Source organism: Archocentrus centrarchus, chromosome 8 (genome assembly GCF_007364275.1).
Source record: "Archocentrus centrarchus isolate MPI-CPG fArcCen1 chromosome 8, fArcCen1, whole genome shotgun sequence".
NCBI classification, from domain to species: Eukaryota; Metazoa; Chordata; class Actinopteri; order Cichliformes; family Cichlidae; genus Archocentrus; species Archocentrus centrarchus.
The window spans coordinates 1,681,555-1,697,825 of NC_044353.1; the positions used below are offsets into that span (position 1 = coordinate 1,681,555).

The window sequence follows — 16,271 nt, forward strand, 5'->3', positions numbered from 1 at the left end:
CAGCTGAGCGTACTGTCGTTCTTGGCCAGGACGCTCCTGTAAGATTTTCCTGGTTTAATAAAAGAAAACTTTAATACAGCAGCTGTTTGCTCTCTCTCTCTCTCTCTCTCACACTCACACACACAGTATTGTGTGTTCACCCCCTCACACCTGCTGCAGGTAAACAGGAAACAGCTGAGTGGATGAGACAGACTCTGCTGAAGTGAACATGTTTTATTTATTACAAAAACTTACAGACATACAAAAACAGGAACTAAAACTTTATTTAAACTAACCAGACTCGTGATGCATTCGAGGAGCAGCAGAAAAATCAGGATAAACGGGTTTGAGCTAAAATCTGCTCTGAGACCATCAACAGCTGATTGATGACGGGTCATCTGCAGGTAAACAGGTGACTTTTTTTTTTTTTTACCCAGCATGCACGAGGAGTAGAGTCCTACATGTGTGGAAGGGGAGCAGGCTGTAATGTCCACAGGTGGGCGGAGCCTCAGGCCGCAGACAGGCAGGCCTGCTGGACGCTGCGAGCCCAGGTGTTGAGCAGCTCGGTCACCGAGTGTTTGTCGGGCAGCTGCAGCAGTTTGGACGTCATGTTTCTGTGGACCGTCTGCAGGAAGCTGTTTGCACCTGAAACACAGACGACTCATGATGTCAGCACCACGTCCTTATATGGGCCCACAGTTTACTGATATCCATTTAAAACAAACACTTTTTAAATGACAAACAGCTGTCTGATAGAAACGTTTCTACTCTGACTTTAGTTTATGTTCATCCACCTCCACCCTGCCCCCAAAATAATCCTCCTTTAAATTTTCAGCTCCCCCCTCTTTATCGTCCTTCTGATTGGCTGCCCCTAACAAACAGAAGGTGAGCTGCTGACAGAATGAAAATAACTGAATTCAGACTGATTTGAGCTTCGAGCGTCTCTGCCTGATTCATTCTGGACCTGTGCAAACAGGCTCCTCCTCTTCCTCCATCCCTCTTTCTGATTGACAGATCTTTATAAATTTTCATGTTTAAAAATCTGTCAGTGACTCCTCGTTGCTAGCGTGGCACTCTAACAGGTGAGAAAAGATGCTGGGGGTGGGCATGTCTCACCATATTGCTCTCCATCGTCGGCCCAGTACGGACTCTGGTCGGGATAATCGGCAGGAACGCTAAGCTGCAGCGGAGGAACACTGGGAAGGTTTTTATCATCTGGAAAACAAAAATCATCCAGCAGGAAGGAGAACGCTGAACAGACACGAATAAAGTTTTATTGTGTGTGTGTTGTTGGGGGTGTGGGCGGGGATGCAGGCAGGTATTTCTCGGATCAGACTGGTGTGTGTGGAGCTCTGGGGGTGTGTGGCAGTCTCACCCAGTTTGCAGATGAGGTGCACGGTGCCGTTGTTGCTGCAGTACGAAGGGTCCAGATTGACGAGGAACTTGACGTCGAGGCGAGCCACCTCGCCCTGCAGGATGTTGGGGATCGTCTGACGCTCGTCATCCTCGTGCTTCCTCTTGCGTCCGGAGACGTTCGGGCCCCTGAGGAGGACGGAAGGTGTGAATACGACCTCTGACCTGTAAATGGCGGTGAGTTAAATGTGTGAGGTGATGCCTACGTGATGGGCGGCCCATGGATCGCGCTCATGGCGGGGGCGAAGGATCGGTACAGAGAGTGGTTGAAGACCGGTGAGCGGATGTTGGCCATGACGGCGTCCAGCAGCGGCTGGCACAGGTACTGTTTGTTCGTGGCCACGGGTGGGGGAGGGGGCGTCGGCTGCAAGAACAGGAAATGAACACACCCTCAGATCAGAGTGGCTCCTCCCTCTGAAATCTTTACAAACCTCTAAGGAACACCAGGCTCTAAAGACGGCCGCAGAAATGAGTCAGAGAAGCAGAAGAAGCTCTTCTTACCACGGCCATGTCGTTCTTCAGTTTCTCCAAAGCGATCTCACATTTCTGCAGCGTCTTCAGAGGACACCTGCAGGTCAGAGGTCAAAAAAAAAAAGAAGCTTAGGAAGTGCAAAGAGAGGAGAAGAAGCTTCTGCTGTGAGCTTGGAGATGTGCAGCAGGTCGGCGTGGCTGACATGTTTTCCTGTGCCTAATCCTCGCCAACGTGGTGACCGCGTTCGTCTCCTGCGTCGTCTTTTTAATGTGCCGCACGAGCTCCTTCTCGGCCTCCGCTTTTTTCCAGCTCTGTTCACATGAAGCTACAAACTTGGTCCTCTTTTTACCACAGCTGGAAGAATGTGGACTGTTTTTAAGGATTTGGGCCGAGGTGGTTAACGACGTCAGCCTTAAGAGCCGGGATGATTTCAGAAGTGAGAACTCTGAACACGTGTGATTTAATGTCTCACTGCCCTTCGTGTGAGGACAAAAATGAAAGGGTTAAATAATCCCACCTGGTGTTGGGATCAGTCAGGATGTTCAGCAGGCTCTTCATCTTACTCAGGTCCTTCTTCCTGTCTGAAAGAGAAGAAACAAGCAGAACTTCAAGCCTGCACCATTAGTTAATGAAAAAGTGAGAATAACCAAACATTAACTATGATCATTTCCACACAGAAAAGCAGAACATGTTATTTTAGCAACAGTGAAGCAGAAAATGAAGAATCTACAAAAATTAAAGTGATCAATAATGTTATAATAACAACATAATCATTTTTCTTTATGATCAATCTGCTGGACTCATTTGTTTTAGCAGTGTTCTAGCTAGCTACCAGACGCTGCGCCGGGCTGAGGATTTCACCTTCACTTTCACAGGTCTGCTGTCACTGCATTTAGCACACAGCAAGCGCAAAGAGGCGGAGCCGTTACTGAGACGTTGAGCTCAGGTGGAGTGAAAGGAGATGTTTTTCTAGTGCCCAAAGCAGCAGAGCTTCTTCCTGTAACCACCTTAAAACAAAAAAATTTCTGGCTAGAGCCCTGTTTTAGCGTGTGGCAGCGGACATCGACATCAATGACTCGCGTTTAAAGTGAAACCTATTCTCCTCCTCACTTCCTGTCACGTATGTTCTGGACGTTCAGACTAAAAGTTTCTAATACAGTAATCCCTCACTTATCGCGGGTGTTACGTTCCAGGACCACCCACGATAAGTGAAAATCCGGGAAGTAGGGACACTATATTTATTTTAATACTTATACATTATTTTAGTAGTTATACGCTATTTTAAGTTTTTATAAACCCTCCCCACACACTTATACACCAAATATATACATTACTGTACAACACGTACTACGCATGTGAAGAACCAGTACAGCAAAAACCTGCGAAACAGCGAAAATACCTCAATAAATGTTTTACACTAATATTAACTGAAAACCCGTGAAACAGCAAGTCTGTGAAAAGCGAACCGTGAAGTAGCGAGGGATTACTGTACTCAGCTCAGTGTGTGTGCAGTAACTGCAAAAGCTCCACTGCTCTAGACTCGCCGTTTACATCAGCGTGGCGAGCAGCTCACCTTCGTTCTTGTCGATTTTGTTGATCATGCGGCGCAGCGGCTCGATGTACTTGGAGAGCTGTTTGAGCTTCTCCATGTACTGCTGGTCCTCCAGAGACGTCGCTCCCGCCGGGCTCACCACTGAGCTCGGGTTCCCTGAAAGATTTTCACAATAAAAGCTGGTGAGACTCAGCAGGAGCTGCGTGGTTGTTACTGAGGAGGGGAATCAGACGTGCAGTGGAAAATGTATTTAAGCTTATCAACCCTCTAAGTACTGCTGGAGTGTGAGCGTGACCTTCCTGTACAAAGAGTGTGTAGCTAACTGTAAGCTGCATTCAAGGTCATGAGGCACATTCTGTGACTGTTACTGGGGAGCTGCCGACATGACTGCGAAAAGAAAACTCCCCACAGCTGATCAAAGTTTGTATCCTCACGCTATAAAAGAGCTGCTGTTTGTTCTGCATCAGGTCCGGTGTGAAGCCTGTTGTGCTGAACTGATCCATGTACAGACGTTTCTTTCACTAAATCTCAGGAAATCAGTTTGACTCACTTTATTTTTCCACAACAGACAGAGCAAATGGAAGAAAAAAAAACCATGAGGTGTTTGTGGGACTACCTGGAGTATTTAGTGGCCCGGGGGAGGGGACTCCGTAGTTCTGGGGGGTTCTGGAGGTGGCGGGGCTCGGTGAGGGCTGTGGGGACGGACTGGGCTGGAAACCTCCCGGAGAGGGAGTGGGACCAGAGCTGCAGGGAGATGTAAAAACTCATTTAAAAGACGACTTTCCCAGACACCTAAACCACCTGTCCTCAGATCCAAAACCTGACCATTCTTACTGGGAGACCACGCAGCGCGTGGGAACAGGAAGTTCAGGCTGTCCAGAGGCTTGTATGCCTTGCGTGGACACATCAGAAACACCGTTTTAGATTTTTTAAAAAGAGCCGAACAGTGATGCTGTTAGGCTGGAGTCTGACCACCACCAAAGAACGTATCATATTAAATATTAAATAAAATCCAAAGACACATTTTTGAAATCTCAAAGCAGGATAAAGACCACCTTAACACTGCTCACATTTAAATCTGAGACCAAATGAAAAACTGTCAGTGACTCGGAGCGTTTGGGGCGTTAAAGGTTGTTTTTTGTTGCAGCGCACGAAGCAAATCTAAACTCGCCTCATCGAAAGGCCGACTGGGTTTCATCCTGAGATCGATGGGGTCTATTTACTGGACATACCTGGCTGAATTTGGCTGTGAGGTCGGGGGTTGGGGTGAGGGCTGCGGAGGAGGCGGCATTGACTGAGGTGTCGGGACCTGCACCGGTGAGGGTGATGACATCATCTGCTGTACCTGTGGAGGTGATTGGACAGAGAGGAGAAGGCAAACTAGCCAATCAGATCACAGAGCGGAAGGCCTTTCAAGCGCATGTTTCTGTTTGTGATGCAGCTTCATGAGGTCATCACCTGGATGGAAAAGAAACCACCTCATGAAGCTGCTGGAGATTGAATGGCTAAAGAAGCAGGAGGAGGAGCAGGTGAAGGTCAGGGGTCAGACCAGGGATAAATACCTGTGGGGCCATCGCCTGCCCTCCCACCACGCCAGCTGCAGCGGCAGTGGTGTTTTGAGGAGGAATGGAAGTGTTCGGAGGTGCTCGAGGCAGCCGGGCTGGAATCGACATCCCAGGACGAGCCAGCTTCAGAAGAAACAAAGCACAGGTAAGCAGAGGGCACAGGTGAGCAGAGGGGACAGGTGAGCAAGTCATCTTTCTACACCTGTGAGGATTGGGGTTGGATTTTCCTGCAGGTTCATTTTGGGACTTCAGCAGGACAATTTAAATATAGTTACTGCAGTTAATTTAGCTACGCTGCATGAACGTGCTGACGGGCAGTTCATAAGGTCAGCTGATCGGCCCTGAGAGTTTGGATGAACTCGACAACCTTATTTCGACCTTTTTTCATTAAGAAGGTGGAAGCGGTCGCGTTACGTGCGGGTAAAACTCTGTGTTTGTGTAATATTCCAGCAAGTGAGACGTTAGAGATGTAAATGTGAGCCTGCTGTCGCTCGCGTACTCAATCATCTGCTCCATAACTTCGTCCTGTCTGTCTAATCATCTAAACAATTCGAGCACCACAGGTGACAGGTGCTTGATTCAGTGTCATGTGATTTGATTCGGACCTGATGACCCCAAAGCACCTGAGTTTGTGGCGGAGTCCTCACCTGCCCAGGTACGGCGGCTGCAGCGGCGGCGGCTGCATTGAGCTGTGCCTGAGCTGCGGCCTGCTGAGCTTGCTGCGCTGCCTGCGCCTGCTGGACCTGCTGCTGCAGGGCTGCACGGGCCTGCTTACACACACACACACACACACACACACACACACACACACACACACACACACACACACACACACACACACACACACACACACACACACACACAGAGGAGGCGAAGCATGCAAGCAGAGGGAGGGAGCACTGAGCTGTAAAATCTGGAGCTGCTCTGATCTCACAAGAGAAGGAACGACAGCCTGAATCACAGCTGATTTATTTTCACTCAGATTATGATTCCAGGTTTCCGGCTGCATTTTAAAATCTAATTCGGTGCTTTCTGCGATCCCTTGTGGGTCTTCACCTATAAATATGTACATGCGACCACGGGTGATCAGACAAATTATGATTGGCAAGCTTAAAAAAAAAAAACTATTTCTTTGATTTTTACTTGAGACTTTTTAATGATCGCAGGAACCCTGTAATCCACCGAGTGGCTGTGATTCAATCGGAGTTACAGACACAAACCTGCAGCTCAGTCTCACCTGGAAGGCCTGCAGCCTCTGTTGCTGCTGCTGCTGGTTCAGAGAGTTGATGGGAACGTGCTGAGAAGTTATTTGTCCGGCCAGAGACTGGGGCACCATGCCAGGCTGCTGCTGCTGCTGAGAGTGAGGAGGCATCTGGCCTGGCTGAGGCTGAGCCTGGACCTGCTGCTGCACCATCTGCTGGATGGACTGGGCCTGGGCCTGAGCTTGGGCCTGAGCTTGGGCCTGAGCTTGGGCCTGAGCTTGGGCCTGAGCCTGAGCCTGAGCCTGAGCCTGGGCCTGGGCCTGGGCCTGGGCCTGGGCCTGAGCCTGAGCATGTTGCTGCTGGAGCTGCAGCAGCTGCTGCTGCTGCAGCCTTGTCTGGTGCATCTGCAGACATCAGACAAACACAACTGATAAACAACCAGAGGAAAGCTGAGGGTCTGTGGCTGTGTGCATCTCCCACACTGCCTGCAGCCATCAGAGTGGGGGTGTCGGGGTGGATGGCTCACAGCTGTGAGCGCGGTGCTATAACTTATCTTCATCCTTTAAATCAGAGCTCAGCTCCACGTCTCTCTGCTCCTCAGTAATCCTGGGATTTTACTTAACACAGAGAATCCAAATATGGATCTGATTTTGAGGATTACATTGTGAGCAGTGTCAGATTCTCTCCTCTGAATTATTGAACACCTGCAGCCTCGTACGGCAGGTGCACATTTACACCTGCTGCACAGTAGCTTGATTATCTTTCAGGATCTGACAGTAAAAGTTTGGTGCTCCTAAAGGGCAGCTGTTACAGTCTGTAAGAGCTCACTGATTCATGCACATGTATCCAAACAGAGAGCTGAGCAGTGGCCGCTCTGCCTGTGACACTCTCAGGTAGGGCTGAGGGACACGGACCAAAAATAATATCTCAATTTTTTTACCTGAATGGTGATATACGATATATTTCTGGATATTTTTTCTTCCCAAAGGTATAAACAAAAAGGCACCTCAGAGTCAAAGCTACATGTCCCAAATGTCACACAGACACTTTTACTAACATTCAGCTGTAGATGTACATGAGAAATTGTTCAAAAATAAACTATTGGCATATTTAGATAATAATGCTCCTCAAATAAATTAATGCTTTTTTCCTCTATAAAAAGACTCACAGCTGTGCTATTAAAATGTAAACAGAAAAGATACAGAGCATAAACAGCAAAAGGCTGACTGATTCTTTAAAAAGCCAGTCTGCAGTGAAGCTCACCAAAGTACTTCCTCCTGTGTGTACTTCTGTACATCCAGTACTCTGTCCAGGTAATACAACATGTAAACAGACTGAATGAACAAACTCCCTTTAGCTAGCTGCGCCAGCTGAGGACTTCAGCCGCTATCCTAACAGTTAGCTAGTGACGAGCCCATTAGCATTAGCATCAGTATGCATAATGGAAAAGATGAGCGCTCGGACCTTTAGCCAGAATACATTATTCTGCTGCTCATCTGACACTTTGAACCATCTCCAAATAACTGAGCCTTGTTTTTCCTTTTACTAACAGCTCCTCTTCAATAACTTCGTGTCTGTTTACTTCTCCATGCCGTCACTTCCTGCATGATTTACAGGTGAAGCGGAGAGGGGGGGGGTGCAGCGTGAAGCTGTGCAGACACAAACTGGGAGAAGAGAAAGGTGAACTGGTGGATTTACAAGTATGATTGTAGCACGATCTAGACTATATCCATATAAACGATAGTCTTACATTGTGCATAAAAATACATCGATATTTTTTAAAAACTTGATATATCGCCCAGCCCTAGTCTCAGGTACACTGCCTGCACTCGCTCTGTATGCGTTCATATGTTAGAAAATCACCCACAGAGTGCTCGACTCCTATTGGTGGATTTTTGCCCCCCCACCCTTTGAAAACCTGGCCCTAGATTTTCATCCCACCTCCCTGCAGAGGTCCTGCTGTAGAGGGGTGTGTGACCTGGTTATACCTGGTTCTGCTGCTGCTGCTGGTTCTGGACCGCCTGCTGCTGCTGGAGCTGCTGCATCTGCTGCGCCCTCATCTGCTGCTGCTGCACCTGGAACTGCTGCTGCTGCTGCTGCATGGCATTCTGCTGCTGCACCTGCTGCTGCTGCATGGCGTTCTGCTGCTGCACCTGCTGGAACTGCTGGAACTGCATGGCGTTCGGTTGCTGAGACTGCGCTTGCACCATCTGCTGCATGGGCATCTGGCCCGGACCGACTGTGGAGGGAGAGAGGAGGAGATGAAGGACTGACCCGACGCCCGAGGCCAGCTCTGGACTCTCAAACACACACCGTGCTAAAGCAGAGACTGAAAATAAGGCCGGCTCTGATGCCAAAATGTGCCATGTAGATGCAGCCAGCCTCCACAACACTCTGAAGATGTGCATTTACAGCAAACACCACATGGAGGAAACACTCACTGGCTTGTGGGTTTCCAGCCACCCCTGCCATGGCATGCTGGCCTATCTGCATCGGCCCCATGGCCCCCATGCCACCCACTGGAGCACCGGCGGGGCGAGGCCCCATGCCAATGGCGCCCGGACCCCCTCCAACCCCTGTCAGGTTAGTCAGGGCATTCATGGGATCTAGCAGAAGGGTAGACAACAGACCATATTAAGCAGCTCCAACATGCACAGCAGAAATCATGAACGGCATGAGTCCGGTACAGACCGGTCCAGCAGAGGACAGAACACAGCAAAGAAAAAAAAAACAATGAAGAGGGGGCCGAAGGAGGACGCCAAGGCCACCTACCTGAACCTCCCATAGCCTTTTTATCTGCAAAGAGGACACAGGCATCAGTCACACAACCATCTGAAACAGGCCTGAGTAACAGACCCAGTATGGAAAATATAGTATAGGTCTGAACAAGAACACCTACAAATTTCAATCATCTCAAAATTTGAATAATAATTGTAGTTTGGATCAGGATACGTCAAAATTTGAAGGTATATGTTTGTGGATTTGTTGACAGAGAAATCGCTTCTTTCAAAGACACAAACGACACTTCCTGCTCAAACTGACGACTAAATCTGTCCCAAAGTCAGCATCATTAAAGCGGTTCAAATGCATGAATCTGATTGGTCACTGATCTGAGATCAATGGGGCAGAACGAGCTCTTCAGATACTCACGGATGTCTCTGAAGTGGATGATCAGCCGGGCCACCAGAGATAAATACTCATCCTGGAGAGAAACGAGAACACGTCATGAAGAAGTCGTCAAAGTTTCACTGAACGACGCAACGCCACGCCTGTTATTTTTCTTTGACAGCATCACGACATTAAAATATTAGTGATCAGAGTGTGGAGGATCAATCAGCCAGACGCAGCTGCTCACAGCATCTGGACACGCTGTGGAAGATCATTTTGTCACAGGCTTATTAGTTTACAGTTTAATGAAGTTTGCTGATTGATACGAAATATTCTGATTTTTCTGTTTGGTTTGTAACTCAAACCTCCACACAGCAGGTGGCGCTATCAGCGATCAATACAGTTTATAGGAGCTTTCTAACATGATTTGAGGCCAGTTGTCACCAAAGATCGGTGCTCACATTATTACAAATTTCACTTTACAGACAAATGATTTTATTTCCTGTCCACGGGAGCAGAGTACCCACGGTGATGCCGTGTTGGTGGGCGGGACTCACTCTGGATTTGGCTTTGATGTAAACGTGGTTCTCCATGTCTGTGCTCGACTTGTGCGTGGTGTTCGCCGTCCCCGCCTTCCTCATGGCCTCTTCACTGCAGAAACCACACTCATCGTCACTTCACACTCACACCGACAGCTTCAGCCATTTTATTATTTTCTGCATCCACCCATCATCTACCCACTGCATCCATCCATCCATCATCCAACCACTCTGCATCCACCCATCCATCATCCAACCACTCTGCATCCACCCATCCATCATCCAACCACCCATCATCCAACCACTGCATCACCCATCCATCATCCAACCACTCTGCATCCACCCACCCATCATCCAACCACTCTGCATCCACCCACCCATCATCCAACCACTGCATCACCCACCCATCATCCAACCACTCTGCATCCACCCACCCATCATCCAACCACTCTGCATCCACCCACCCATCATCCAACCACTCTGCATCCACCCACCCATCATCCAACCACTGCATCCACCCATCCATCATTCACCCACCCACCCACACATTTATTTATTCATTTGTGAATATAAGACTGGTTTTATTGACACAGCTCACATCATAAATCAGAGCATGCAGTAAGAACCAGAATCAGGAAAGTAAAGCTCAGCTCACCAGGAACCAAATGTGTACATTAATAAACCATCAAAGATGGCGCTGGTGAGGTCAGCAGCCGTCGTACCTGCTCCTACGCTTTGTTTGTATATATTAGGTTTAGCTCTAATTTTGGACTTTATAACTCCGCCTGCTCTGTGTCATATCACGTATGACAGACAGACTCTTTTTAATATCAGAATACAGCACTCTGGCTGTATTCTGACACCTTTTTCTCCCGACCCGACTTGGCCTCGGGAGATCCAGCGTTTCCAGTGGGCCAGCTCAAACAAAGGACCCAGGTCACGGACAAGGCCCCAAGGGAAAAGAGCCGGCGTAAGAGAGAGGCTGAGGCGCAGAGCGCACCAAACGCCACTGCCGAGCATCCTGTTGGCTAATGTCCAGTCACTGGATAACAAGCTGGACGAACTCAGGGCCAGGATACAGTTTCAGAGGGACATAAGGGACTGCAACATCATCTGTCTCACGGAGACATGGCTGACTCCCCTCATACCGGACCACGCCGTACAGCCGTCGGAGTTCTTCAGTGTTCATCGCACGGACAGAACGAGTGAGTCTGGAAAATCAAGAGGAGGAGGTGTGTGCCTAATGATTAATAACAACTGGTGTGACAGTAGGAATGTTGTCCTTCTGAAACAATCATGTTCACCTAACCTGGAGCTCCTAACCCTGAAATGCCGTCCCCACTACCTGCCCCGCGAGTTCACTTCGGTCATCTTCAGCGCCGTCTATATTCCACCTCAGGCGGACACAAACACTGCACTATCCGAGCTACATGAGGCTATTTCCACCTATCAGGCTAACCAGCGTGATGCGGCTCTCATCGTAGCCGGGGACTTTAACAGTGCAAACTTGAAAAAGCTGATACCGGAATTGATTCAACACATCGACTGCCCCACCAGAGGAGAGAGGACCCTAGACCACTGCTACTCTCCATTCAAAGATGGCTACAAAGCAAAGCCTCTTCCGCCTTTTGGGAAGTCTGACCACACCTCTGTCCTTCTCATGCCGAAATACAAACAACGGCTCAGGCAGGAACCCCCTGCTGTGAGAGAAGTGACACGGTGGTCTGATCAAACAGAGGCCGCACTGCAGGGTGCGTTGGATTCAACCGACTGGGACATGTTTTGCAGCAGCGCGGGCGGAGACATCGAGGAGTTTACGGAAACTGTTGTGGGATTTATTGGGAAAGTTGTTGAAGACACTTCACTTAGGAGGACCATCAGGACTTTTCCCAACCAGAAGCCGTGGGTGGATAAATCTGTCCGCGACGCCCTGAGGTCCCGCACCGTTGCCTACAACTCCGGCCTCGCCTCTGGGAACATGGAGGACTACAAGGTTGCATCATACAACGTCCGCAGAGCGGTGAAAGAGGCTAAACATCGCTACGGCCGCAGACTGGAACAGCAACTACAACAGTCTGACTCCAGGGGACTGTGGCAGGGACTACGCACCATTACGGACTACAAAGCACCACACACACACCCGGTGAGTGCCGACGCTTCTCTGGCTGATGAACTCAACATCTTCTTTGCGTGCTTTGAGTCGGGAAGCCGACAGCCCGCTGCGCTCCCGGCCGGAGGGGCGGAGACACTCACTGTGACGGAGCGCGACGTGAGGAGGGCGTTTAGACGTGTAAACACCAGGAAAGCGGCTGGACCAGACGGTATTAGTGGACGTGTCCTTAAGACCTGCGCTGACCAGCTGGCACCTGTGTTTACAGTGATATTCAACCTCTCACTGAAACTGTGTGTGATTCCCACCTGCTTTAAAAAGTCCATCATAGTCCCTGTCCCAAAGAAACCACCCCAGCAGCCCCAATGACTTCAGGCCCATAGCGCTCACCTCTGTGGTGATGAAGTGTTTTGAGAGACTCATCAAGACATTCATCACCTCCTCACTGCCCACCACCCTCGACCCACTACAGTTTGCATACCGGCCAGACAGATCCACAGATGACGCCATATCCTTCCTCCTCCACAAGACCCTTTCACACATAGACACTGGTAAGGGGAACTATGTGAGAGTGCTGTTTGTAGATTACAGCTCAGCATTCAACACCATAGTTCCCTCCAGGCTGGTCTCTAAGCTGCTGGACCTGGGCCTGGGCCCATCCCTGTGCAGGTGGGTTCACAGCTTCCTGACCAGCAGACCACAGGTGGTACGAGTGGGTCACCTCACCTCCTCCTCCCTCACCCTCAACACTGGATCCCCCCAAGGCTGTGTGCTCAGCCCTCTGCTGTACTCACTGTACACCCATGACTGCGAGGCCACGTCAGAGTCCAACGTCATCATCAAGTTTGCTGACGACACTGCTGTTGTGGGACTAATCTCTCACAATGAGGAGACAGCCTACAGGAGAGAGGTCTCCCGCCTGGAGAACTGGTGCCAGGAGAACCACCTCCTGCTCAACGTCAGCAAAACAAAGGAACTGATTGTGGACTTCAGCAGGAAGCAGCAGAGGGACTACCATCCACTTGTCATCAGTGGTGCTGAGGTGGAAAGAGTGGACACCTTCAAATACCTGGGAGTGACCATCTCACAGGACCTGTCCTGGACTCATCACATAAACATCACTGTGAAGAAGGCCAGACAGCGTCTCTACCTCCTCAGGCGGCTGAGAGACTTCAAGCTCCCACTCAAGGTGCTCAGGAACTTTTACACCTGCACCATCGAGAGCATCATGCGTGGGAGCATCACCACCTGGATGGGAAACTGCACCAAGCAGGACTTCATGGCCCTAAAAAGGGTGGTTCGTTCAGCTGAGCGGACCATCAGAACCACCCTCCCCAACCTGCAGGACATTTACACCAAGCAGTGCAGGCTGAGGGCCATGAAGATCCTAAAACAGCCCAGCCACCCCGGACACTCTCTCTTCTCCCTGCTCCCATCAGGCCGGCGTTACCGCTGCCTGAGGGCTAAGACTGAAAGGTTGAAGAAGAGTTTTTACCCACAAGCCATCCGTCTGCTCAACTCTGAGCCCTAACTGGACCATTATTGCACAATGTAAATATTATAATTTAAAAAGTGTGTATAGTGTATAGTATATAGAGTATAGTGTATAGTGTGAATTACTTTTTTTTATTTTTATTCTTCTTATTTATATGTGTGTGTATATAAGGTTGCAGGTACAAAATACATTTCACTGTGCATTGTACTGTGTATAACTGTGCATGTGACAAATAAACACTATCTTATCTTATCTTATCTTAACAGCTGAGTTTAGCTCAGATTCAGCATTTTCCCTAAAAGCAGAGACGCGTCATTCATTCCAGTTTGCTGTCCCCGTGTCTGAACATTCAGAGGAACACCTGCAGGTGCTGTGACCGTGAGATCAGAGCAGGACGGAGTCGCTCTGCTGTGAACACCTGAGGAATAAAGCTCAGTAATCCACCATAATCTACAGGAACCATTAAACTCCAGAGTTTTCTGATGCGGATCGTTTCAGCCAAACAACAATGGCAGGATGCTGGGTTGCCTAGCAACACATACAGTTTAGACACATTTTAATATGAAGGCTGCAGACGTGGACAAAACCGTCAGTAACCTTCGTCAAAGAAGCAAAAACCCACACAGCTCTTTGCTCTCACTGCCCTGATGTTTGCAGGTTTGAATGGATTGTGGGTAGAGTAGTTCCAGTGAATAAAATGCTGGCCTCACACAGACCTGTGGGTCTTTCAGGAGAAGCTTGCAGTGGGTCTACTCTCTTAATCAGAGTCCCTGCGGACTGCATGATGGGAGCTGCGTCTGATGAGCTCTACTGCTTCAACAGTAGAATCATCCACTGAATTCAGACAGCATGGGTGTATGAAGCAGAGCCCATAATACCGCTGATCAGAGCAGACTTTCCGGGACTAACACCTGACTGAACACAGCTGCAGGTACGGTCCCCTCCCTCTGCCGGGTTAAACCGGATACAGCCCAGGAGAGGAAGCAGCAGAAGCGGCCCTGATGGGCTCAGAGAAGCTCACACCTCCCGGACCAACACTTCCTTTAATAAAGCCTCACTGCCGTACACCAGCCTGCGGTTAATGGGCTTCCTGAGGAACCCCTCTGTGATATTTTCCAGCGAGCACTCAGTGCTCGATGATGTTGAGCTGTCAAGATCACTATGCTCAGTGATCGACTACTGTTCCTGTTGTTATGGTTACGTTTGTGGTTCTGAATGGTTGATTAAAAAAACGGACTTGTACTGTATTCCTGGCCTCCGTGAATAATTATAATAATTATAAGAATAAGGAACCCGCGGCAAATATAGCTCAGTAATCCCGACAAGGGTCACAACCCCCTCCCAGTCTCGAACCGGCGACACTTCCTGTGTTAAACGACCCACCATCAGCAGTACGCGCCATGCCAGCCAAAACAAACACGCAGATGATGAACGTGAAAATGAATGAAACCCGCGATGTGAGCAGCTAATCATGCTAACAATGAAGCCTGACAGGAATTCTCTTTTAGCCTCATTTTCTTCGTTTTCTCCGCGCCGGACCAAAGACGGTGTCCGGACCGTTGCTGCTCCGTATCCTGCCGGGTGTTTGGACCCGAGCTCACCTGTTTATTTACTCTTTTTTCTTAATTTAACGTATTTTTTACGCGCGCTCAGACATGACGCATTTTTAGCTTAGCTCGAGAGGCTAACCCAAACAGAAACAGCGAGTTTATAAAGGAAAACGGAGACTTTCTCACATCTGAGCTACGACTTTCTGTCGAAACTGCGGGCTCCTCCAGTCGCTGTCCGCTCCGGGAACTTCCATGGCGCAGAGCGGGTTTTCCAGAAGGATTTTAGCGGAATTCCTAGATGCGTTCCTGCTCTTCCTCCTTCTGCTCCGGGGATAATGGCGGCCGCTGCAGCTGCGTCAGAAGACGCTGCCGCCGCCTGTTGGACGGAATGTTTACTGCACCGCGGAAAACAGGAGCGGCCACTCTGAGCACAGGGCCCATACAGGTGAGAAACTGAAGCTAAAGTATTGATCTCATTACACTGGTATTGATCAGTATTAATACCAACGTTGGGAACAGCTGGGAATGACCTCCTCTCCTGCTGGGAACATCTCCACCAGCGGCTCACACTGACTCGTGGATGCAATGAAAGCCTCACTTAAAACCGGATCAGACCGGTGCTACATTCACTCAGCCACGATGTGGATGTGCTGCCGTCTTCCTGCTGTGGATGAGGTCAGGACGGTGCAGACGCCAACACATCAGACAGGGTGGCACAGTGGTTAGCACGAAGGTCCTGGGTTCGAATCCACCATCTGACCTTCCTGTGTGGAGAAAAGAAAAGCAAACATATCACAGCTCTCAGAGCTGAGCTTTGATGCACCGTTTCCTGCTGCAGAAAACAGACGTCCTCATGGTGACACGTTCATAATGATTCAGTGAGCAGGTCAGAGTTTTGCTGGGGAGGAAACCACGCAGGACGGCTTCTGTCAGCCTGATTTTAAACATGGTGTCACGCTAAGTTAATAGTTCATCTGCAGGTTTTACCTTCTGCAGCTTTTCTCTGTGAAACAAACAGCGGTGATGGAGCAGCTACAAAGTTCTTTCCTCACATTGACACCTGCTGAGCAGGTGGTTGATGAAGGACCTCCAGCTGTTTCCCAGTACCTGAGCTCCGCCTCTTTGCTCTTCACCATCATCATCACTGCTGCTGTTATCAGTCCTTCTGTTGAAAAACTGGGGCCTACATACAGTCTTAATGTTCTAATGCTTTTTATTCACACATGCTCCTATATATGTTTCTATTGCAGGTCGAGTTATTCGATTTGTGATTCTAAAGGAAATTT

At 49.2% G+C, this 16,271-nt stretch overlaps 1 protein-coding gene across 1 annotated transcript; it reads right to left on the reverse strand.

Moving 5' to 3' along the window:
* Positions 1 to 342: 342 nt before the first annotated feature.
* On the reverse strand, positions 343 to 15,351 carry med15 (mediator complex subunit 15). Its single transcript, XM_030735985.1, has 19 exons — positions 15,172 to 15,351; positions 9,849 to 9,942; positions 9,334 to 9,385; positions 8,956 to 8,979; positions 8,625 to 8,789; positions 8,172 to 8,422; positions 6,534 to 6,587; positions 6,219 to 6,479; positions 5,629 to 5,748; positions 4,979 to 5,104; positions 4,649 to 4,761; positions 4,033 to 4,160; positions 3,438 to 3,572; positions 2,382 to 2,445; positions 1,894 to 1,960; positions 1,599 to 1,756; positions 1,355 to 1,521; positions 1,096 to 1,194; positions 343 to 624 (listed from the first exon to the last, which is right to left on the reverse strand). The coding sequence occupies exons 1-19, from the start codon at positions 15,237 to 15,239 to the stop codon at positions 488 to 490; spliced, it is 2,283 nt and encodes a 760-aa protein (XP_030591845.1). The 5' UTR covers positions 15,240 to 15,351; the 3' UTR covers positions 343 to 487.
* Between the last annotated feature and the right edge of the window lie 920 nt (positions 15,352 to 16,271).

Excerpts from the sequence above, each read along its gene's own strand:
- med15 (XM_030735985.1), bottom strand. The coding sequence starts at position 15,239 with ATGGAAGTTCCCGGAGCGGACAGCGACTGGAGGAGCCCGCAGTTTCGA. Across the intron at positions 9,386-9,848 it reads ACATCAAAGCCAAATCCAGA|GATGAGTATTTATCTCTGGT; the intron begins GTGAGTCCCGCC and ends GTTTCTCTCCAG. Across the intron at positions 1,195-1,354 it reads GCACCTCATCTGCAAACTGG|ATGATAAAAACCTTCCCAGT; the intron begins GTGAGACTGCCA and ends TTTGTTTTCCAG.